The sequence below is a fragment of the Chelonoidis abingdonii genome, chromosome 6, assembly GCF_003597395.2.
Source record: "Chelonoidis abingdonii isolate Lonesome George chromosome 6, CheloAbing_2.0, whole genome shotgun sequence".
NCBI classification, from domain to species: Eukaryota; Metazoa; Chordata; order Testudines; family Testudinidae; genus Chelonoidis; species Chelonoidis abingdonii.
In genome coordinates, this window is record NC_133774.1 from 3,322,087 (window position 1) to 3,345,309 (window position 23,223).

Sequence of the window (23,223 nt, forward strand, 5' to 3'; positions counted from 1 at the left end):
CACGGAGGGGCAGAGGATGCTGAATGCTCCAAGGAGAGACCCAGGAGGTGAAGACGTGTGAGCTTCTTGCCCTGAACAAGTCTGCTCCAAGGGAGAGGAGGCTCCGCAGAGTCCTGCCTGGCTTTGTGGGGAGCAGTTCCAGAGCATCGCCCGGGGACTCTGTGACACAGGGGGCTGCGGGTCGGGAGTGAGGGGCACCGGCACAGCTGAGCGCAGGGGCAGAGGAAAGAGGAGGCCCAGGGCTGGGATAGCGGGGGGCTGTGGGTCGGGAGTGAGGGGCACCGCCAGAGCTGGTATAGAAGAGAGGATGAACTGCTGGGTTATTTAGCCTGAAAGCAGGACCAGGCTGGGGCCCCCCTCCAGCAGCCTGGCCATTGCTGGGAGGTCACAAGGGTGGATGCTCTGAGCAGGTTTCTCATCCTGGTTCTGACCGTGACTAGTTCCAGGACCAGGGGGAAATCCACCATGCCTCAGTTTCCCCATGTGTAAACTGGGGATGGTCCTACTGAGCCCCCACCCGGGGGGCTGGGGGGGCTAGTGCCGTGCTGTGCTTGGCTTGCATGGCCGGTAGGAGCCGAGCCTTTCTCCCACTCACCTTCCTCTTGCCAGCCCTCCCCCGCGGTGACCGAGGCCGACGCCAGGGCTGCAGCCAGAAGCACCATCGCCCTTCTGAGGCCTGGGGTGGGAGCACACATCTGGGGGTAGAGAAAACACCCCATGACCCCAGTGCAGAGTCCCCTGCGCCCAGCCACTCCCATGCACAGACCTTTGCTCTGGCCGCGCCAGCCAGGGCTGGGCTCCAGCAACCACTGGCCAGGAACGGGGCTGGCCCTGGCCAGGGCTGCCTGCCCCAGAGCCCCCTCCCTGCGGGAAACAGCCCCATGCCGAGCCAGGGCCCCGGGCTTCCCTGTGTATCAGATCAGTCCCGGGGAAATCAAACAGAGGGCAGCAGGCACACGTGGGCATGGACGCACACAACCCTGTGTGCACACAGCCTTACACACACACATGTGGCCCTGAACACACACACACACACGGCCCTGAACACACAGCCCTGAATACGCACACACACACAAACACATACACAGCCCTGAACAAACACGCACAGCCCTACACACACACACACAGCCCTACATACACACACGGCTCTGAATACACACACACACAACCCTACACACACACACACACACACAGCCCTATACACACACACAAACACACACACACGGCCCTGAACACACAGCCCTGAATACACACACACACACAAACACATACACAGCCCTGAACAAACACGCACAGCCCTACACACACACACACACACACACACACAGCCCTACATACACACACGGCCCTGAATGCACACACACACAACCCTACACACACACACGGCCCTGAACACACGCACACAAACACATGGCCCTGAATACCCACAGACACATGGCCCTGAACACACACACACAGCCCTGAATACACAGCCCTACACACGCACACACATACAGAGCCCTGACCACACAACCTTACTGTCACGGAGTGTGGAGGAGTCCGGCCCTGCACCCCTCTTCCTGCGCCCCACAGTGACTCTCCACCAGCAAGTAAAACAGAAGGTTTATTGGACAACAGGAATGCAGGTTACAGTAGAGCTTGGAGGCACAACCAGGACCCCTCAATCGAGTCCTTCAGGGGGTTCACGGTGCTTGGATCCCAGCACAGGATTCCCTGAATTCCCATCACCCAGCCCAAAACCGAAACTGCCCCTCCTCCAGCTGGCCCTTGGGCAAAGGTGCTGACACCCTCCCCCCCACCTGGCTCAAGTTACAGGCTTAAAAATCCTGTCCCTCACCTAAAGTCCTCCCTGGCTCTTCCATCCCCCACACAGACAGCCCCTACTGCATCACCCCTACACTATCTCTCTCTCTCTCTCTCTCACACACACACATACACACACACACCCCCCCAGAGATCTGTCTAGCCCACTCCTGTCTCCAGCACCTCCCAGGCGGGTGACACCCCTGAGCCAGCTGGGACGGCTCCATCGCCAGCAGCTGTCCAGGCCCGGCTGGCTCTGGCTCTGGCTGGCTGCTGCCTCAGAGTGGCAGGGTCACCCCTTGTGCCTCCCCGGCTGGCCAGGGCTCCGGGGCAGGGGGCAGAGCAGGAGATGGGGGTACAAGGGGGCCGGCCGGCAGCATGGCCAGTGAGTTGCAGGGGAGGAGGAGATCTGGAGAGGACTGTGGCTGAAGCTGGCATGTGAATAACGGGTTCCCCCCCCATCTCTCCGTCAGCCCCCCAAGGGAGCTGGCTTATGGAGCTGCGAGTGGAAAGGGTAACGACAGGTCTCTGGGCTGCCTCTGTGCCCCCCTCCCTGGTGGGACACTGCGCTGGTACCCGCAGAGGTCTCACAGGCAGAGGCGGGGCGGGTGAGACAGCACCCGGGGGTACCTGAGCTGGTGGGGATGGGGACGCTGTCCTGTAGGATGCTGGGAAGTGGAGAGTAATGGGGTTGGGGGGGCCAGAACTGGGGCCGTGCTCATGCCCTGCCTTCCTATGCTCTGGAGTCACCCCGTTGCCAAGGCTGGGGCTGGCACACTCCGGCCACCGGGAACCAGCCGGCCCTGAGCTTGGCCTCTGCCCCAGACAGGGGCCTGAGGATCGGAGACTTTCTGCCTGGCTGCAGGGCCCCACGGGAGCCACTCCTTGGGTGAAGGGATCCCGTCACCAGCCCCTGGCTCGCCCCAGGGAAGGGGCCTGTGTGAGGGGCCCCAGTTCCCTGCAGAGCTGCAACGGAGGGACAGAGCGAGCAGGGCCTTGGGCTCCCACAGGTGGGGAAGGACAGAGCCGCGCCGGGCCCTGGCCACCTGCCCCTCCCTGCCCAGCCGAGCCCTGGGAACGTGGCCAGCCAGGCGCCAAGGTGGGAGAGCCCTGCAGAGACATGCTGTATCTGGGGCCAGCTCAACCTGGGCACGGACGCCATGACCGCCTGGAGTGTGGTTCCCCCCCCCATGCCCGTGGCACCGCGCCGCACCCCCAGCCAGGAGCTTAGGAAACAACAGCTGCCCTGGCAGCGTGGCATGCCACAGGCCTCTGCCATGGCTCCTGCCAATGCTACCCGTGTGCCAGGGAGCCGCTCGGCTCGCGGCCCGGCCTCCCGCCGGCCCCTCTCTCAGGACACACTATCTCTGCGGAGCACTGGGGGGATGGGAAAACAGGGCTCCAGGGTCTCCCCATCGCCCTGGGAAGGAGATCGAGCCATCTGGGTCAGCTCAGCTCCAGGGACAAGCCGCACAGCAGGGGCCTTCTCCGTATCGTGTCTGAGGGCAAGGAGCCGCGGCCCAGCTCCTAACTCCCTTGGGCTTCAGGGACAGTTCGGAGCCTAACCACCTCTGAGGGTCTGGGCCTGAGTGTCCAGCTGCTGTGAGCAATATAGAGAATCGGGGCCCAGCCCCGGAAACACCCCCAGCCTGGGGTTAGTCTGGCCCAGCTCCCCTATGGCTCCCTGCCCCCAGGGGCAGAGCACCCAGCTGCCTCCTCCCCCGGTCTCCTGGGTCAGCCCCCTGCAGAGGGCCGGGACAAGGCCCCCAGCCCCGCGGCACACAGCCTGGCCCGCCGCCCCCCAGCGCCAGGGCCGAACCCTGACACAGGCACATCCTCGCCAGGCAGACACTGGGGCACGGGGACCCCTTGAGACCAAAGCAGGCCCCGGGTCTGGCCCCATAAAGGAAGCTGCTCGGTAACCCTGTGAAATAGGCGGTGGAGGTGCCCACGTCACCGCACAAGGAGAGCAGGTGCGCGGCAGAGGGGGCTGCGCCTGGCATGGTGAAGAGGGGCTGGTTCACACAGCCGGGCGAGAGACGTGACTCCAAACACAAAGGCCACGGCCACAACGCCAGGATCCCGCCTGCGCTAGGACCCCCAGCCCAGAAACCAAAGACCCAGCCCTGGTGCGTTGGGACCAGGCCTAACAGGGGACCAAAGTAACTGCCCCCCCCACACCCATTGGGGTCCTCAAAAAGAAATGGGCGGTGCCAACTGACAGGCGAGAGAAGAAGGAGCGAGGTTCATCACTCCCCTCCCACCCCAGCTGTCTCTGGGACCGGGCTCCTTCTTCGCCCTAGTCCTGAGAGACGTCCTAACCGGCATGGGCCAGAGCGAGGGACCCAGACGTCATCGCAACCTCCCCCTAAATCCTACATGCACCCCCTCTCCGTATGTTCACTCCCCCCCACCACTTCTCGCTCTGATCCCCGTCTCAGGACCGCCCAGAGGATTCAGGGGGTCTGGGGGCTTCGGCAGCAGGGGCCTCCCGCTGCCGAATTGTGACTGAAGACCCAGCACTTGGGCGATCGGTCCCAGGCTGGAAGGACCCCCTGCCGCTGAATTGCCACCAAAGACCTGGAGCAGAAGGACCCCCTGCCGCTGAGTTGCCGCCGAAGACCCGGGGCGGATGAAGCTCCAGGGGCCCAAGCCCCACGAGAGTTTTCGGGGGCCCCTGGAGCGAGTGAAGGACCCCGCTCCAGGGGCCCCGAAAAACTCTTGTGGGGCCCCCTGCCAGGCATGGGGCCTATTGCCCCACTTGCCCCCCCTCCCCCGGGTGGCCCTCTTCTGCCTCGGGCTAATGAGCACCCAGCTTAGCCTGTGAACAGAGAGGCAGCTGAGTGCCAGGCCCTCCACAGGCTGTGCCGGTCGGTACGTGGCCGGGTCTCGCTGGGGCCAGTCAGCGGGGTCGCAAGGCCAGGGACGGACGCTGCAGGTTCTCTCTTTGCTCCTCTTTTATCTCCTGTTTGGGTGGGTTTGTCTGGTTCTAGCAAACGGGATCCAGCTACCTCAACAACCTTCCTGATTGCCCAGAAGGGCAGCCAGCGCCGTCCGATACCAGCCAGGAGTGGCCAGGCCAAGGCGCTGCCAGAACGAAAGCCGGACTCAGCCCTGTCCCTGCCTTTCCCTTTCTCGGAGAACAGGCCCAGACAGCGCAACTCAGACCTCAGCAGTTCGGGATCGACATTCCCAGAGGCGCCAGCCCAGTGGGAATTCACTTGCATTTACTCTCGTGCTCTAGATTCGTATTCCCACAGCGAAGGGGGGAACAAGATGAGATTCTCACAGCAAATAAGTATGTTCATAACTTAACTGGTTAATAAGATAGTAAAAGCTTCCTGACTGGCTAGTAACTTAGCTTGGTTAACAATGAAATCAGCCCGTGTTTTACACCATGTGCTGCACAGAGCCGCAGCAGATGCACCACCAAGAAACTTGCAGCTCGCAGGCTGCGGCTGGAGCCTTGCCGGGTGAGCGGCTGTTTCGGGCCATTTGCCAGGGTGCTGGCAGGCCGAGCTCAGTTCTCCAAGCCCTGAGCCATTTCTGACACTGATCCCGGACAGCTTCAGGGTCACGTTATGCTTTTTGACTCTCTGGGCCCATCGATCAGGTCACTCGCCGCTGGCGCCTCCGAGGGCACTACAATCCAGATGCTAGTCAGCCGCAGCCGCCTAGGCCCTGCCCGACCCACACGGGAGTTGGGGCTGCCCAGGGGAAGCGGTTGGAGCCCCACGGCGGTGGAGAGCTCGGCTCCGGCCCTGTGTGGCTCTGCGTGGGTTTCTGGCTCTCCTTGCCACCCGGGCACGGCCTGCAGCGATCAGCAGCTCAAGTGTCTGTCCTGGCCCAGCCCCCATCTGCCATGGGAGGAGAGCAGCCCAAATGCATCACTGTTCACCGCACATGGAACATGCGTGTTGGGAATATGTTGTCATGTGAGTTAATCCAACCCCGTGGAAATGTCTCCGCTTCCCACCACCAGCCAGGCTGGCTGGGGGCCTCTGGCTGCCTCTGCCCCCACAGGGCAGGCGAGGTTCATGGAGAGGCTCCCAGCAGACACAGCAACATTGCAACGAGCTCCCCACGGGGAAGGATGCTTAGCAGGCAGACCACTGGCCTGGGCATCAGGCGACTTGGCTCCATACCTCAGACCTGTCCCCGCCCCTGTGCCTCTGTTTGCCCTCCCGCCCTGTGTCTGTCATGGCTGGTCGGACCGTGAGCTGAGCAGGGCAGGGACCCAGGCCCTGCTTTCAGTTCCACAACATACAAATATCACCGACACACAGCTCAGCTCAGGGGAGGAGAAAAGCTCCCGGGACACACCGTGCTCTGTTCCTGGGCGAAACGGGCTGTGTTAGTGTCAGAGTCGGTTCCTGGGGGCTGGGGCAAGCAGGCAGGCGGGGAGGTCCCTGCGGAAGTCTGCCAGGCCGCTCCGGGGCGTGCACGGGACAAAGGTCGGTCCCCGGGAGGGAGGCGCCGGAGGCTGCACTGAATGAAAGTCTCTCTCTGGAACTTGGCCGGCTGCCTTGGCTGGCCTGTAACTCCCAGGCTGTGAACAGTGCGAGCGGCGCAGTGCCCCATGACTCACGCCGGGAGCCCGGGGAATCGGTGTGCTGGCTGGGGGCAGGCGGCACAGCTGACGGTGCGTTGGCCATTCCACAGCACTTACTGGGAAAAAGGAGCCCTGCGCCAGGAGCCCCGGCTGCCATTAACCCTTTGCACAGCCATTACGGAGAAGTGTCTGCCATGCTGAAGTGCCTACAGGACGGGGGCAGCTTTCGGGGCAAGAGGAGAGCGTAGACAACACTGCAGTTTATTATTGATGGTATGGGCCTGCCCTGGACCACCAGCCACGGACCCCACGGCACCCGGCGCCACACACAGACCAGTGGCTAGAAATTGGTACTGTTTGTTCTCACAAGTTTGCTGCTTGATCCAGGCTTCCATCCTGTGCCAGACAGACAGGCCTGGATTTCTTAGTATTAATGGCGGCCAGAGGCACCGATCAGCCCAAACTCCTCCCTCGGGGCAGGATCTGGACTGGGGCCACTGGAAGGTGGCAATGTACGAATGGGACTGGAGGACGCAATCCCTCTAGGATCTTGCTTTGCAGTCCTGGCACAGCAGGTTGGCGGGAGCAGCCAGGGGTGTGGAGGGGGAGGTGGAGTGGGGGGCGGAAATTAGAAAAAGATGTGACTGGCGTGTTTTGCACTGATGAGGTTTCATTTCTCTGCTGTCTGTTTTTGCCTGGCTCCTCTGTTGCAGTTGTGAGCTGCGGGGGGGAGGGAGGGGAGGAGCATGGCTGGCTGTATTGTGTGTTAGTATAGCACCTGGCTTCACGCCTCACAGGGGCCTCTGAGTGCGAGTGGAGTACAAGGAACGAGTGTTATAATCAGCCAGTCAGGGTCATTTAACGACAATCACACGCCTCCCGCGTGCAAGGACAGTGGTTTTGCACAGGAGCGGCTCGGAGCAAAATCAGCCTCCCTGTGCGCTAGCTTCTATACACGTACGTAACTATCCCAGCAGGCACAGGGTGGGAAGAGAAACTGAGGCACTGAGTGGGGATGTGACTCCCTGACCTCCCACTGTGCGGAGAGCAGTGTGCAGTGGGATCCCCCTCAACCCACAGAGCCGCACGCTACAGCTGGGCGCAGCTAAAGGCTTCCATCCCGCAGGGCCCTACTCGGCACGAAACTGTGACATTTCCAAACACGGTTCACTTCAGAAACACTGACTCAGTCTTGGCCAAGCACATGCACACGACCCAACGGCCACTGGACGTCAATGTCCCCACGGAACAACCCCCCTGGACCGGATAGAAACACAAAGAGTGTTGATAATTTCCCGTCTAAGCGCTCCGAAATCGATAGGAATTGGGAAACGTCTCAGCGTTCGCCGTGGGAAACTTCCGACTGGTTCCAGTCACCACCTGGAGCCCTGAGCAGGCAGCGAGGTCATGCTCCCTTTGGCCAGCCCCAGCTGGACGCAGGGCAGAGCACCAAGATGTCTGAAATGGTTTGACATGGAAAAAGCAACAGGCAGCTCCCGTCCCAAGGGCTGGAGTGTTTGTTTACACACAGATTCCTGGGCTCAGCGCACGGGGGGGTGGATGGCAGCAGGCAAGCCAGGCTCCATGCACCGGGCACTGAAACATGACTCAGGACCCACATGAAATCCACGAGGCCGGTGGGGCTGATGCTCACTGTCTCAAGGAGGCCAGGGAAGAGGGGGGTGGAGGGAGATTCAGATTTCCTAAATGCCAGAGTCAATCTAGAGCAACTCTACATCCCTTTTAAAGAGCACCCTGCTCCGCCCCCACTGGCGAGATCTCGCCTGCACCGTGCGTCCGAGCTCATGCAGGTGGGGGTCAGTCACGCCGGCAGGGACAGGCCCAGGTGGTTCCCAGAAGTACCCAAACAGCCAGGAACATGCGAGTGGCCACCCCATACAGGTCAGCGTAAGTCCAGCCCTTGGCCTGACCTCTGTCACAGCCCGGGTTGAAGAGTCGGCCTGGCCTGAGTGCCCCCGGATTTCCCCCAGCGGCATCGGAGCAGGATGCCGGCCCCAGACGCGCCTGGTTTCGAGTTACACCACGGGGAGCTTGCAGGGCAGGGGTACTGAGCCGAGCCGCAGCGCTGCAGCGAGAACGGCCTCTGAACCCAGCTCCAGCACTGTGCTAATGGCTCTCGCAGCCAGGATCCCTCCAGGCCCCAGCACCACGCTGAGCAGGACAGAGTGTCCTGCAGAAAATCCCACAGCTAGCGCTGCTGGCACCCGCTGGGCCTCTGGCCCGGCAGGCTGGGCCGGGCTGCTCCTGCCCTGGAGCGCAGCAAGGGCCCCCGGGGGGCTCGGCTCAGGCCGGGGTTTACTCCATGCAGTTTATTATTGGCTTGTTTGTTTATCGTCCGCCCAGGCCAGGGTTTTCTTTTTCCACATCCTGCTCGGGATTTATTTGGACAAGCTGTGACCAGCGATGTTTGTATTTCTGTCTCCTCGGGCAGCACCCAGAGTCCTTGCAAGTTACAGATTAAACCTGCCCTTGACGCTGCGCTCCCACTGTCCAATGGCGGGACACTGGGCAAAATCCAGAGGGCCTGGAAACCGGGGGCTGCTTTAGCAACCTCTGAACTGCAGGAGGCGCCACCAAGCACGTGTGCACCCGGCTCCGACATCTGTGTCGCGCTGCAGCCCGGCTGGCCTGCTGAGGTTGCCCCAGTACCCTCCACTCTAGCCCCTGGGTTTTCACTTGCTCTGAACTGCCTAAAAGACTGACCTGCTGGGCTGAAGATCCCCAGGTTTGTGTGAGCCCAGGGGGCAAACGGGCACAAAAGGTTTGAGCAAACTCGGGCGAGCTGTTATGGAGCAGCAGGAGAACAAAACCCATGTCAAAAACCATCGTCCCGTTATTAAACCAAACCAACGTGTCTGGCTGCAGGTGCCTGGCTGCAACCACAACGGCCAGTCGAAAAGTGACCCGGTCAGCACCGTTAACAGTCTGGATGGTGCGGGGCTGGCAGGCTGCCTGTCCAGCTCTGCAAGGCTCCCCGGAGGCGACAACACGTCCTCCGGCTCCTAGCAGAGGCACAGCCAAGGGGGCTCCATGCACTGTCCGAGCTCCAGCTCTGCAGCTCCCATTGGCTGGAAATTGTGCCTGCAAGTGTGGGCAGTGCACAGACCCCCCCGGCCACCCCTCCACCTAGCAGCCAAGGGACATGTCACCACTTCCGGGGAGCCCCCTGAGGTAAGCACCACCTGGAGCCCACTCCCCTCTACCCCAGGCCTGAGCCCCCTCCTGCACCCAACTCCCTCCTGGACCCCACACCCCAGAGCCACTCCCACACCCCAACTCCCTGACCCAGCCCCCTCCCAGAGCCTGCACCAAATTCCCTCCTGGAGCTCACATCCTGCACCCTCTCCCGTGTCCCAACCCCCTGCTCCATCCCAGAGCCCCCTCCTGCACCCCTCATCCCTGGCCCCACCCCAGAGCCTGCACCCCCAGCTGGAGCAGGGCCTTGGGGAAGGGCTGGGGCAGGGCTAGGGGTTCAGTTTTGTGCGATTAGAAAGTTGGCAACCCTGCAAAGGTGAGATCTTCATTTTGCACAGCTTGGCCGCCCAAGTGAGGGGCAGGCCACGGAGATCTGGCAGGAGACGGACCCTGGCCGAGTGAGAACTGCCCTGGAGAATTCTAGAGCAAACAGCTCTGGATTTGGGTGAATGGCACGCCTGGAAAAACACACTGCAGGCTGCGTGGCCATGTATTAAAGACGGCAGAGCGGCCATTAAGGGCTGGCTGGCCCGCTCGCTCTGTTCGTGTATGACAGGGTGAGAAGTGCTTGCAAGTCCAGAAAGGGTCGATTTTTCTCTCTGGCTAGGTTCTCAGATGGTCCTGGCCACTGGACGTTTACCCACACGGACCAGAAAATGCAACATGCGAAAAACCTGGGAAAAGCCAAAAAACTCCATATAAAAAAAACCTTAGATGAGGTTGCTACATGACAGCAACAGCCTTCTGTATCAGCTCACACAAACACTCCAGCATTTAACGGCAAAGGCCTGGATGCATGGTTCAGGGCACAGACCTTCGCCTATGCAGATGATCAGCACAAACCCATTATTCCTCCCTGCAGCACCACAATGCACCACAATGCCTATTTCCCCACAACCCAACGCCCAGTATGTTAGCCCTTCTGTCACTCGTCTCACAGTATAAGTGCAACACAAAATCCTTCGGCAGCCTCCAATGCCAGCTCCACGCGTAAAGAATTCGTCTGTAACTCTTGAGACTGGCACAAGCTTTTCCTGTTAAACCACAGGGCCAAACATTATTCTCTAGACACAGCAGTTACCAGACCTCTGCCAAAAACGTTCTAGCGACAACTGATATGTCAACTGGCACCATTCACACAATGAAACCATTAGATCCTGAAATCAGGATTTAAAACCAACAGAACCAGCCCCTGGGCCAGAGCTAAGGTTGTTGTGTTGTGACAAAATGGGCATTTGTATAGTGGTTACGCCCAGGGTGTTTCTTCGGGCATATAACAGAGGATGGCTGGAGCTATTCGTCCTCCTGCTGCCGAGTGCCTGGCTTTTGTCAATGATGCGATGGGGCTCTCGCTCAGCGAGCCAAGCTGCTTTGCTTTGAGGAGAGTCTGTGCATGCACACAGAGTACTGATGAAGTTTTCACTCTCTTCTTAATCCCCTTCCCCGGCTCCCTAATTACCTTGCAGGCCAGTTCAGCCGGGGATTTACACAGATCAAGAGCTCAGATGCAGTGCCGCACACTGTAGCTTGGAGATTACCTAACGGAGTGAAACCACAATTGCTGGGTGGTATTGCTGTGGTTACCCACCTTAGCAAGAGCTTGCTAAAGGTTACGATAAAGAAAACCCTTCAGGTTAACTCCTTGGTGGCCAAAGGCACTCGCAGCTCCAGATGGCAGCGGGTACAGGGGGCAGCCCCCACAGTGGGGTTTGCCCCATTACTGGCCTGGCCTGCCTCGCTGAGACAGCTAGTTCAGGTCCCCGAGGCAGGCCCAGGCTGGCACTGCTTTGATGGCACTGGGGTTGTGTGGCAGGAAATATTTTTCATGAGTTTTTACATATGTCACTGGGTGCCAAGGGCCCTTGGCTTCACCACAAAAGCCACTGAAACTTCCCCAGAACCCCTCCCTTGCGGGCCCATCCCCAGCTGGAGACTTGTCATTTTCAGCACAACACAATGTGTGTGTGTAGGGGGGGTGCAAAAACCCCCCACCCTGAACTCGGATAGAAGCTGAAAGCTACACACAGAACCACAACAGCAATTCAGAGATTCAAGGCCCAGCTGGGACTATTAGATTGTCTAGTCTGAGCAAGTCCTCACATTTCACCGTTATCCCAGTACTGAGCCCAAACACTTGGGCTTGGCTAAAGACCCTCCAGAAAAGCCTCCAGCTGGGTCCGAAGTCAGAAAGAGCTGGAGAATCTGCCCTGCCTCTTGGCAGTCTGTTCCAGTGGTTAGTCACACCCCACCCCCGCTCCGGTTACACATTTGGGCCTTGTTTCTAATTTGTCTGGTTTCTGCTTCCAGCCGTCGCTTTTTGTCCAGCCGTTCTCTGCTAGACTCGAGCGCCCGTCAGTGCCCGGGAGTTTCCTCTGGTGAAGGCCGTGATGCAGTGAGCGAGTCACATCTCAATCTGCTCATTGATTAACTAGACAGAGGTTTAACTCCGCCTGGCTGTATTAACCCGCTTCGCTTTTCACAGGCCCCGCTTACACAGCGACCCCGATCGCTCAGTGTGCCTGCCCGGCCTCGTCACTGTTTGCCACTCCATCAGTCTGTGTGCCAGCCGCACATCTTACCAGCAGGGGGGTTATATTTACTGCCCGATCGGGGCGGGGGGACGTTGAAAAGCGTCAGGCCGAGGACCGAGCCCGGCAGCATCCCACCAGGACCCCATTCGATGAGGATTCCCCCTCCCATAGCCAGCTCTGAATCGGTTACCGTGGGTGCCGGTGATACTGCACAGCAAGTGCTCGCTTTCACCGTCCGCATCTCCATTCCCGTCTGTCTCCCTGGCTGCACAGACCATGAGCTCTGAGGCAGGGACCGGCTGGGTCTGGGCAGCACCTGGTGGGACCTGATCGGGGGGGGGCCTCTGCGAAGGCAATCCCCATGCCAAGCCCCAGACAAACGCTAAGCCCGTGGATTCCAGCAGGGAAATCCCACAGGGCAAGGGCCTACGGAGGTGACACCGACCCCAGCTAGGAGCCAGCCCAGAGCCGAGGGATGAAAAAAGGCTGACGGAGAGAGGGAAACCGGGCCTGGCTTGGAGCTGGCTGCTAATCTCCGAGCATAGCCAGCCAGCACAGCAGCCTGGCACCAGGTGGTGCCTCCCCTCGCCAGGAGGAGCCCAGAGAGGGCACATGCCCTGTGGGGGGCAAAGAGATGGAGCATAGGAAGCTCTGTGCCAGCGTCTGAGCACGGCGCCCCGCCCTGCTCTCTGCATGCCAGCCGCTCTGCCCCTGTCGCTGCGGAGAGGGGGGAGGGCTGCTTTCTCTCCTTTCAGTCCCCCCCGCCAGGGCTAAGGGCTGGCAAACACCATGTGGCAGGCAGCCCTGGTGTCAGCGCATACTTCACAGGGCACGGTTATGAAAGCCTGGAGTGCGGGGCCACATGCAGAGCCGGAGCGGCTCAGAACAGCCAGCTCTATGTGCGTCTCCCGGCTCCTCTGGTGCGGTCCCGGCGCTGGCCGCCCTGGCTGGCAGCTCCTGGCCCCCAGCCCGGCCCCAGCAGCGAGAAGGGAGAGGGCTTTGTGCTCAGAGCCCCCTGGAGAACCTTGGGGAGGGGCCTTCCCCAGGCGGGCAGGGCGGCTGCAGAGGGGCCTGCGGGAAATGAGTTGGTGGGGTCTCAGGGCCCAGACCATAAAACCAAAGCCATAAGGCACCTGTCCTGGTATGGGCCTGATGCGCCCACCATCACCAGAGTTTGCCGGGCTTTGGGACACCGCACAATTCCAGGCCCCCGCAGGGGAAGGGAGCAGGGCTGCGATGGAAGCGAATGCTACACTCTGCGTAGCGCACCTGTCAGGCCAGCTCAGAACGACACTGCCACCCTCAGCGGCAGCACCCAGCCCGAAGAGGCCCGGCTCTAAGTCATGAGGCAGAGAGCTGCCAGATCAAAAAGCTCTTTCCCCGCTGCAAGGACAGGAGCCCAGAGCTCATGAGGAGCCACAGCCTCAAGAAAGCTGCACGAGGCAAAACCCTGCCCCTGGCTGTGCCGTGTCTCCACCCCGAGAGCCTGCAGGGCCAGGGCTGAGCCAGGGCTCAGCGCAGACGCAACCGCAGCTCTAAACCCAGCATGGCCCAAGCAACAACACCCAGCTCCACCGACAGGGCTTGGCCCCTGCTGCTCTCAGGGCGCTTTGCCAGGGAGCTCAGCGCCGGAAGCCTGCAGCTCAGGGGGCTCCCAGCACTCGCAAAGGTTGAGACACGTCTGAACCCTACGGACAGCGCCCAGGGTCTGCCCATGCAGAGCCTTCCCGCAGAGCAGGGACTGGGCGCAGCGGGCAGGTTCCCCTCCGGGCAACCAGGCAATCAATAGACTAAAGACAGTTAACGCCATTAATTACAAACAACTGGCATCAAATGCCACCCGTGGAGCTGCACAAAACTTGGCAGCCACAAATCTATATACAAACGACTTCATCACCTCTACCTGAACGGCCCCCGCGACGCTGATCTCTTGCCTGCCCCATCACCAGCCACCAGAACATCGGCGAGCAAAGTGAAGCCCACAAGCCTTCCCCAGGCAGAAGCATCCCAAAGGAGGAGAAAGCCCACCCCCCCGCCCCCCCGCGGACCTCACAAGGGATCCACTGTGGAGTTTAGTGTGGATGGTGCTTAGATACTACAATGATGGGTGGCAGGATAAAACAGGATGGATGGATAGATAGACAGACAGACAGACAGGGTGTATGGAGATAGAGAGAGAGGAGGGTGGGTGGATGGGGATGGATAGATAGACAGACAGACAGACAGAAGCAGCAGAGGTGGGTCTGGAGAGATGAAGCTGGCCAGATACAGATGCCCCACATCTAGATTTGCTCCAGCGATGACCTAAACCCCAGCAAAGGGAGTCCCCAGCCCAGCAGCCGCAGAGCCAGGCCTCAGTAGGGGAAACAATGGGACACTTTCTTCCTCTGCTCGGTGGATTCCTCTGCTGCTAATTACAGAGCAAGAGGCGCCTGCTGCCCACGGCCTGGTGCAGCCGGGGAGCTCTCCAGGCCATGACCGGCCTCACCCCAGCCCAGCCCGGCCTTGCCACAGCGGGCGGGGCTGGCTCCGAGCTGAAATGCAGCAGCTGCTCCCAGCCCTCCCCGGGTGTGGGAAGCCATGCTCGGCGCACACACAATCACTGCAGTGCCTTGGGAGGGTCGGCAGAGGGGGGTCACCATCTTCCATTGCATGGGGCCAGGGGGACAGCCGGAGCCAGCTTGCCCCTCCCATCCCAACACCCTCCATGCAGCTGGAGGCTAGCGCGGGTCCAAGTAGCTTCCTCCCCCGCCCCCATGCTGAATCCAGCCAGCCAAGGGGTGGCCTTGGCACCCCAGCTGGGGCAAGGCTGGCCAGGGGCGACTCGAGCCTCGGGGCATCAGCCTGTGCGGTCCCCTGCCCCCCACTGCTCTGTATCCCTTGCTTTGCTCTGAAGGGAAGGACTGGGCACGGACGGGGCCGCCTGGCCCTTGGCGAGTGTCCACCCTGGCAAAGCCCAGCGTGGCACAGAGCTCTGGTGAGCAGAGTGCTCATTACCTCTAGCCCTGCTGGGTGATGCAGGCGAAAGCTGGGCTAAGACGCAAGCAGCAGCCCTGGCCGCCCGCTGCCTGCTCTGATCTGCGCCGGTGGCAGCGACAATATTCCTGCGTGCAGACATCTGCCGGGTGCCGGCTGCGCAGCAGGCGCAGCGGGAAAACCTGCCAGCAGGGAGCTGGAGAGCACAGAAGAGCCCAGACTGGCTGGAGTAAAGGGGGTGGGAATTGCTCAAAGGGCCCAGCATTGGCCTAACTCCGACGTAGGCAAACTACAGCCCGAGGGAGCGTCCTGCTTGGCCCCTGAGCTCCCAGCCGGGAGGCTGCCCCCGGCTCCTCCCCTGCAGCCTCAGCTCACTGTGTGGGCAGTGCTCTGGGCAGGGCAGTGGCGTGGCTAGCTGGGCCTGGTGGTGTGGCTGCCAGTCCTGCCACTCCGAGCATGGTAAAGGTGCCGGTGAGGCTGGATAACGGGCAGGGATTTCCAGAGGGGCCGTCAGGAGACAGGGAACAGAGGCGGTTGAATGGGGCAGAGGTTTGGGGGGGGCGGTCAGGAGACGGGGAACGGGGGAGGGGGTGGTTAGGGGCAGGGGGTCCCAGGAGGGGCGGTCAGGGGACAGAGAGCCGGGGCTGGATGGGTCGGGGTTCTGAGGGGAGCAGCTGGGGGCGGATAGGGGGCGGGGGGCAGGCTGTTTGGGGAGGCACAGCCTTCATTACCCGGCCCTCCTTACAGCTTTGCAACACCAATGAGGCCCTTGGGCCAAAAGGTTTGTCCACCCCTGGCCTAGCTGCTCCCACCCAAGCTCCTGGAGCTTCAGCAAGAGCTGAGCTGAGCTGAGCTGAGCATGGTCCGGATCAGCGTGGCTCACTCGCCGGGTTTTCTCACAAACCTGATAGTGTGGGGCAGTTGTCTTACAGCCTTACCTCCCGGAGTCCTGGGATTCGAGGGGACCCTTGGCTTGCATTAAGCAAAGCAGTAAGTTTCCAGCCCTTCTGGCTGCAGGGAGAAGCTAGGAAATGTGACCCCTGCATCCTCGAAGCCGAGAGGACAACTGACCACACCCCCAAGCAAGTTACTTAAAAAACCCAAAACCTCATGATTTTTCAAGCCAGTCTCGTGATTTCTGGAGGGCCCGACTCATGATTTTGGAAGGTTTGAGGCTGGACACACACCACCGGTCCCAGCTGATCCCAGTGCAGGCGGGGAGCTGCTAACATGGCCCTCCACAAGAACTGACCCCTTTCAAATGACGCGGGCCCGACTGTCCTGGCTTATTCCCGAATGCCACGCCACACAGCACCCCATGCAGGCCACCGCGTGCCAGTGCCCGCTGCCACTCGGACACAAGTAGCAGTGTCACCCCATCGGGAGGCTCCCGCTGGCTGCCAAGCCCAAGGACAGGGGAATGGAACCTTGCATCTCTCTTTACAAATGATCCCTTCCAGACGGCATGTCTGTGATTTCCTTGGGCCTATCTAAACGCAGACCTGATCCCCAAGCGCCTCTTGGGGGGCCTGAACCAGCCAGCACCTCAAAATGCCCAGCAGTTATGGGCAGGACCTGCTCCCGGCACATGGCCCCTGGCATGGCCCATTGGCACTTGCTGCCTTGCTCTGCCCCATCCACTGCGCAGAATCTCTGCTGGGTTTGCTGCTCGTTTTGTTTCCTGCTGAGGATGATGAAACACGCCGCGTGCGCACGCAACACACACACAAACACACACATGCACGCACAGAGACACACACACACACGCACATGCGCGCACACAGAGACGCATGCACACACACAGACATGCACACACACACACACATGCATACGCACACGGACACACGCGCACACGGACACACGCACACACGGACACACACACGCACCCACCCACATATGCATGCACAAACGCATGCCCAGAGACACATGCACACACAAACACACACACACACACAGACAGGAACACACACAGACATGCGTGCACACACAGACACACACATGCATGCACACACACACACGCATATGGGCACGCACACACGCAGACACACACACACACACAGATGCACACTCGTTCTGTGTCATGCCCCGCAGTGGCCTGGCAAGACGATGGCAGGGATTCCTGGGGGAGGCACCAGGGTCGGGCCAACTTTCCACTGCACTGAGTGCTCTGTGCTTGGGGTTTTTTTGCTTCATTTGATGTCGCTCTTCAAAGCGAAAGGGAGAGGCGGGCAGAGATTGGGCGGGGGGAGGGAAGAGACGCTCAGGGACTGGGGTGGGGAGAGAGGCCGCTGCCAACCAGGCCGAGGCGCCATGGGGGCCTCCGAAGCTCCCTGCTGCCACTTCTCCCCGAGGGTGGTCTAGGGCAGACCCAGCGAAGTGGCGGCACATGGAGCCAAGTGGGCTTGGCAGCTTCTCCCCCTGCATGCTTGGCACGGGCCTGCCGCCACCAGAGTCACCCGCCTGCAAACACAGCGTCAGCCACCCTGGGTGCTGGGTGACGTCTCGCCCACGGCACCCTCGTCATGGCAGAGGGATCCAGGCTGGGCTGGGTGCCAAGTGCTGGGCAACCAGGACCCACGCGCTGATGAGCCTGGATGGGGCCTTCAGCCCTGGGGGGCGTCCTGGTGAAATGCACCTGGGCACCATCTGGCTGTGGCTGCAGCTGCAGCCGAGAAGCCAATGGGCTTCCAGCCCGACTGGCTGGTGAGAGCCTGTCTGAGCCAGCCCAGGACACAGGGCTCAAAGCTACTTGCTGCTCAAGACACTGATCAAAGGCTGCACCTCGCTCGGAGCAACGCCAGGAACATTTCCACAGCCGCTTCTGTCTCCGAGCTGGCCAGGGAAAGCCCATCCCCACGGGCCCATCCGTCTCTCAGTCCCGCACCGTGGGACGAGGGCGCCTGGCCCGGGACGAAGGAGATCAGACAGCCCCAAAGCACCTTGAGAATAAGCTAGAACCATATCCTGGGCTTGGCTACCCCGACAGCTGCCAAAGTGCTTCCCAACCCGGGGGCCGCCCCCCCAGGAGTAGATCTCCACTGACTCCCCCCATGCTCTGCACCGGAGCCAGGGATCTGCCCCTCCGGTCCTTATGCCTCAGGGATGAGCCGGCCGGCAAGCGAACAGTTCAAACCAAACAACCTCATGCGGCACTTCACGGACTGTGGGTCCCAAAGAGAAACAAACCCGTGGGAGGGGTGTCCCTTAAAGAGCCACTGGGGCCCCAGGGCGATGGAGGGCTCATGGACACCGTCCTGGACATGGCTCCACCCAAGACGGGGATCCGAACGCGCCTTCCGCCAGCGGGAAGCCTTCGACCCGCAGTGTAGCAGGGGTGTGTGCCCTGTCCTACCTACGCACAGAGCCCGGGCTTTGGGGGGTAGTGAGTGCATGTCTCACTGCGGGTCCCCCAGCCTGGGCCTGACCCCACGGAGCTGTGAGGACTTGCACCAGGTCAAACTCCAATTCGCCCTCCCAGCTGCAGAGCTCCAGCAGGAGGTGGTTGGGGCTAAACCTGATCCCCACCCAACTGCCCCATTCTCCTCAGTGCTCCTGGAAAGGACCCAGGCCCAGATCCTCAGCAGGGCCAAGGGGGCCTTACCGCCTCCTGCCTCTCGGGAGGAGGGATGCTCCTTCCACCGGCCCAGTCATGGCCAGGATGGAACATGTGTCGGACTGCGCCCGCCACCCCCCCAGCAATACCCCCATGGTCCAGCAAGCCTCGCGCCTGTCGCTTTCGCCCTGGACCCCAACCCAAAATGTCTGGGGGGGACAGATTCCTCCCCACCTCGGCCCTGCCTTTGCATGGCCTGTCTTTAATGCTCCCCCGAGTTACCAGCCCTAGAACGGAAACGGTTTCCCCCCCGTGAAGATGCCAATTAAATCAAGAAAAACTCCCTGCAAATGCTGCTCTTGCTCTGAGCGCCACATGTGACCAACTGGGAATGTTCTTAATGTTTGCTCTGAATACTGTGTTGGTGCCTCAGTGTCCCCTAGGCAGTTCTTAAGTATCTAGGTGGTGGAATAAGGGTGTATGGCTGCTGCAGAGCAAAGGGCCAGTGCACCTAAATGCCGGGCACTCTGTCTCCTAGCAGCTGATGGCCCTGGGCCCTCCTCTGCAAAGGTGCAGCTGAAGGTGTTGGAGACAAAGGGATCAGGTGACCTCCTGGCCGGGAAAGGAGCTGAGCAGAGGAGGGGCTGGAGGGGTTGTTAGTCTGGACCTGGCTGAGGCAAGGAGTGAAGGGCAGACGTGGGGGTCTGCTCACTGCCCCCTAGAATGGACCCGGCTGAGGGGTCCGGTTCGCTGTATCTACAAGCTCTGTTTTAAGACCCTGTTCCTGTCATCGAATAAACCTCTGTGTTACTGGCTGGCTGAGAGTCATATCTGACTGTGAAGTGGGGTGCAGGAGCCCTGTGGCCCCCCCCGGACCCCTCTGGGGTGGGCTCGCTGTGGGAAGCGCACGGAGGGGCAGAGGATGCTGAATGCTCCAAGGAGAGACCGAGGAGGTGAAGACGTGTGAGCTTCTTGCCCTGAACAAGTCTGCTCCAAGGGAGAGGAGGCTCCCCAAAGTCCTGCCTGGCTTGGTGGGGAGCAGCTCCAGAGCATCGCCCGGGGACTCCGTGACACCACAGCAGAGCCCTGGAGCCATGCACGAGCTGGGAGCTCAGGTACAGCCATGTGGCCTGCAGCCAAGTGACCCCAGAGCAGCCTGGTGCCCGGTGTGCCCCAGCACCTGCCCACCAAGCCAGGGCGTTCTGCAGCAGGTGTGAATGTGCTGGAGCTGACAGAGCTGTGCCCATGTGCCCGCTGCAGATCTAGCCCCAGTCGCTCTCCCGTCAAAGTGCAGCACTTCTCCCAGGAATATCCCCAGCCAACACCCATGCGGATCCGCCAGCTCTGCAGCAGTGTTCTGGCGTGGGGGCTCCCACCAAGGTATCGCACGAGGACCAGCCACTTCCTTGCCTGCTTCTGCAGCGGCTGGGTGCTGGGGCCAGAAGGGACCAAGGCATAACCCAGACCAGAGCATTCGGGCAGCCCCCACCGGCCATGTGGCTCCCTTCAAGCGGTTGACCCCTCCTGGCGCGGTGGGCCTGGGATGCAGGGGCCCAGAACAGATGCAGCAGAGCTCAGGTGAAAGAGGTGGACCCGGAGCCTGCTGCCTGCTCCCCGTCACTCTGCCACCAGCTTCGGTCCATTTCCAGCAGAGTCATGGGGGCAGAAACCCCAACCCCAAGCTGGTGGCAATCAGCAGAGAGTGGAATGACACCAAATTACCCATGTGGCGTGCATGCCCCTTGCCCTGTCCCAGCCATGGGCCATGTGTAGGGACCAGGGAGCCCACCGGGGTTCAGAACGATGGGAAAGCACTAGAACGGCTTCCGTTCATTTGTCTGTGTCCCCCAGAGACGGCTCTGAACCTTGGCTCTCTGAGAAATTCAACTCCCTCAGTTGCAACAAGCGCAGGGCGAGTCAAGGCAACAGTCGCTCCTGCCTGGCTTTTGGGATCAGAGTTGCACCCCTCACTAGGATCAAACAGAGAGAGTGTCCCTGGGGCCCCCAGCTCCCCTCACACCATAGGGCCATTGAATGGGCTGAGCCCGGCCGGCGAGGACACCAACGCTGCCAGAACGAGAAAGCCCCAAATCCCTTCGTACGGACTCTTGTCTCACTCTTGAAAGCCTCCCCCACACCATACTTGTCTGCTTGCTGCCACTCCGGAGCGACCAGCCTGCGCAGCGTGGGCATGTCCTGTCCTATGGGCAGGAGCCAGCAGCAATCCCCTGCAATGGTGACATCCAGCAACCTGCAAGCGGGCCGAGTGCCTGGCTCCGCCACGGCTTGTAAACCCCTGCCGAGGGGCACTGCCCAGCTGCCAGCACTGCTGCCCACAGAGCCTGCCTGAGCGCAGAACCGGACGGAGAAGGACGCCGCTTGGATTGCACATTGTGCCACTCCCTGGTGCGGTGCCCTGGTGACACGAACCAGCACAGCACAGTGACTGCACCAGCTGTTCTGGTCTCCCCAGGGAGAGAGCAGGGAGGTGGCAGAGGGGTGCCAGTCCCTCGTCTCCCCAGCAGGCACACCTGGCAGAGCTCACCCAGTGACTTATGCCCCAAGTTCTGTCAAGCCGTCTGCTACCCCCTGCAGCAATGACACCAGGGCTGGACCCTCAGCTCACGTCTCCGCTGGACCTGCTGGAGTGTGGCTGGTTCACATCAGCTAAGGACCTGGCCCCACACGCGACTGGGTCCAATGGAAAACCCATGATGGGGACAAGGTTCATACAATCACCATCAGGACAGGACAGGACAGGGGCCAGGTTCCCACCTCAGCTACTCCACCGAAGTCAGCCGAGGTACACCGGCATTAAACCAGAGTGACTCCAGATTGGCACCGGGGGCAAGCAGGACGTCCCTCGGCAATCCCCTCTCTGCCTCAGGGCTCCCCCAGAGGCAGGACACAACAGATGGGGTGAAAGGGCTGTGTTTGTTGTGAACGCTAGCAAAGGCCTCCATCCTGCCGGCTCCGGGCACGGACAAAAATAGAAGACAATAGACATCAGCCGCCAACAAATGTTAAGGCAGATAGATTAACGAGCTCCCAAGGCAGCAGGGGAAATCTGAATGAGCCCGTGGCTGGCCAGACCCACAGCTGGCGTAGGGGGGCACTGGGGTGGCACCAGGAGAGGGCTCGGATGGGAGGCAGAGCAGGAGAGTCTTGCAGGAGGCTGGCGAAGGCGTGTGCACAGCCAGACTGGCATTTACACTGCTGCTGGGTCCCCACCCGGCCCCTGCTGCCCCCTTCCCCATCACACTGAGCTGCAGAATGGCTGCTTCCCACCTGGGGCACCCTGCCCCCCCTCACACTGCACGGGGGGCAGGCAGCCAGCCAGGGACAGAGCATGACCCTCAGTGGCAGAGACACAGACCCCGTCCCTCTCACTGGGGCAGGCCACCGAGACAGTGACACTCACCCAGGGGACAGCCGGAGTCACCCCATGGACTCAGCTGGGGCAAACCCTGAATGTCCCCCCCTCCCTCCCCCCCCGCACCGTCAACCCGGTTCCAGTCACCCGGCGGCAAACCCAGACACCCTTCCTGCAGCCGACCCTGATCCCGTCACACTGGGGCAAACCCACAACAGCCTCCCCCTGCCCCGGCCCAACCCTGATCCGGTCACCCCGGGGCAAACCCAGAGCAACCCCCCAAGCTGGTTCCGGTCACTGGGGGGTAAATCAGCTTTCCCCTCGTGCCCAGTCAGAGCCAGGTGCTCCGGGCAGCCTGGCTGGGCAGTGCCGTCTATGCAGCCCCAGCCCACGAGCACTCGGGTAGCCTGACGTCCCGATACTATTGGGCCATCCGGAGATTAGGGGCTTTGTCTCATATATGCAACTATTCTCCTCCCCCCCCGTGCCTGCCCCCAGCAGCCTCCTCCAGGCATGGCGCCCTGGGCCCAGCACAACCAGCCCTGCGCCAGTCTGGCTCCCCGCCCCTCCAGCCTACCTTCAGAGCTGGCTGCCTCTGCCTCGGCTCCCCATGCTGGGGCTGCCCCGGCCCCGGGCTCAGCACTCGGCGGAGAAAAGGGGCGATTCTCCCTCTGCCTGCGGCGGGAGGCTCGACAGTGTGCACCAGAGATCCACTTGTGCTGCCCCCCCCCGGCCCTGCTGCAGGGAACCGGAGCCTCTCACGCTGCCCCCCCCGGCCCCGCTGCAGGGAACCGGAGCCGCTCGCGCTGCCCCCCTGGCCCCGCTGCAGGGAACTGGAGCCTCTCGCTTCCCAGCGGTAACCCGAGGTGCTGGCAGAGCTGCACACCAGGCACCGAGCGCGGCTGGCAGTCCAGCCCGGAGTCGCCGCCAGCTGGGAATAGTTTTTATTCCAAACAAACAAAAAAAACTCTTCTTCCCGCCCCCTCCCTCGCCCGGGCCGCCTGCCCCTCGGCCCCCAGCCATGCCGACCGCACGCTCCAGAAATTCCTAAAAATAATCTCGCAGCACAGTAAGAGCTGAGCAGCAGGGGGAGGGGGGCGATTTCAGTCCCCAGCAGCCGCAGGTCGCCAGGCGGACGGGGCCAGCAGAGGCTCTACGGCGCGGACCCCAGGAGCCAGATGGGGGGGCCCAGAGCTGGTCCAGCAGTGAACCCCCTCTC

The 23,223-nt window shown here is 61.3% G+C and overlaps 1 protein-coding gene across 1 annotated transcript in view; it reads right to left on the minus strand.

Moving 5' to 3' along the window:
• IL11RA (interleukin 11 receptor subunit alpha) overlaps window positions 1-22,758 on the minus strand; it is a 38,224-nt gene extending 15,466 nt beyond the window's left edge. Inside the window, exons 1-2 of the mRNA XM_032768993.2 lie at window positions 22,582-22,758; window positions 596-695 (exon numbers count right to left, since the gene is read on the minus strand). Of these exons, the coding sequence (XP_032624884.1) occupies window positions 596-695 (100 nt within the window). The 5' untranslated portion in view covers window positions 22,582-22,758. The remainder of the gene's footprint in view (window positions 1-595; window positions 696-22,581) is intronic.
• Between the last annotated feature and the right edge of the window lie 465 nt (window positions 22,759-23,223).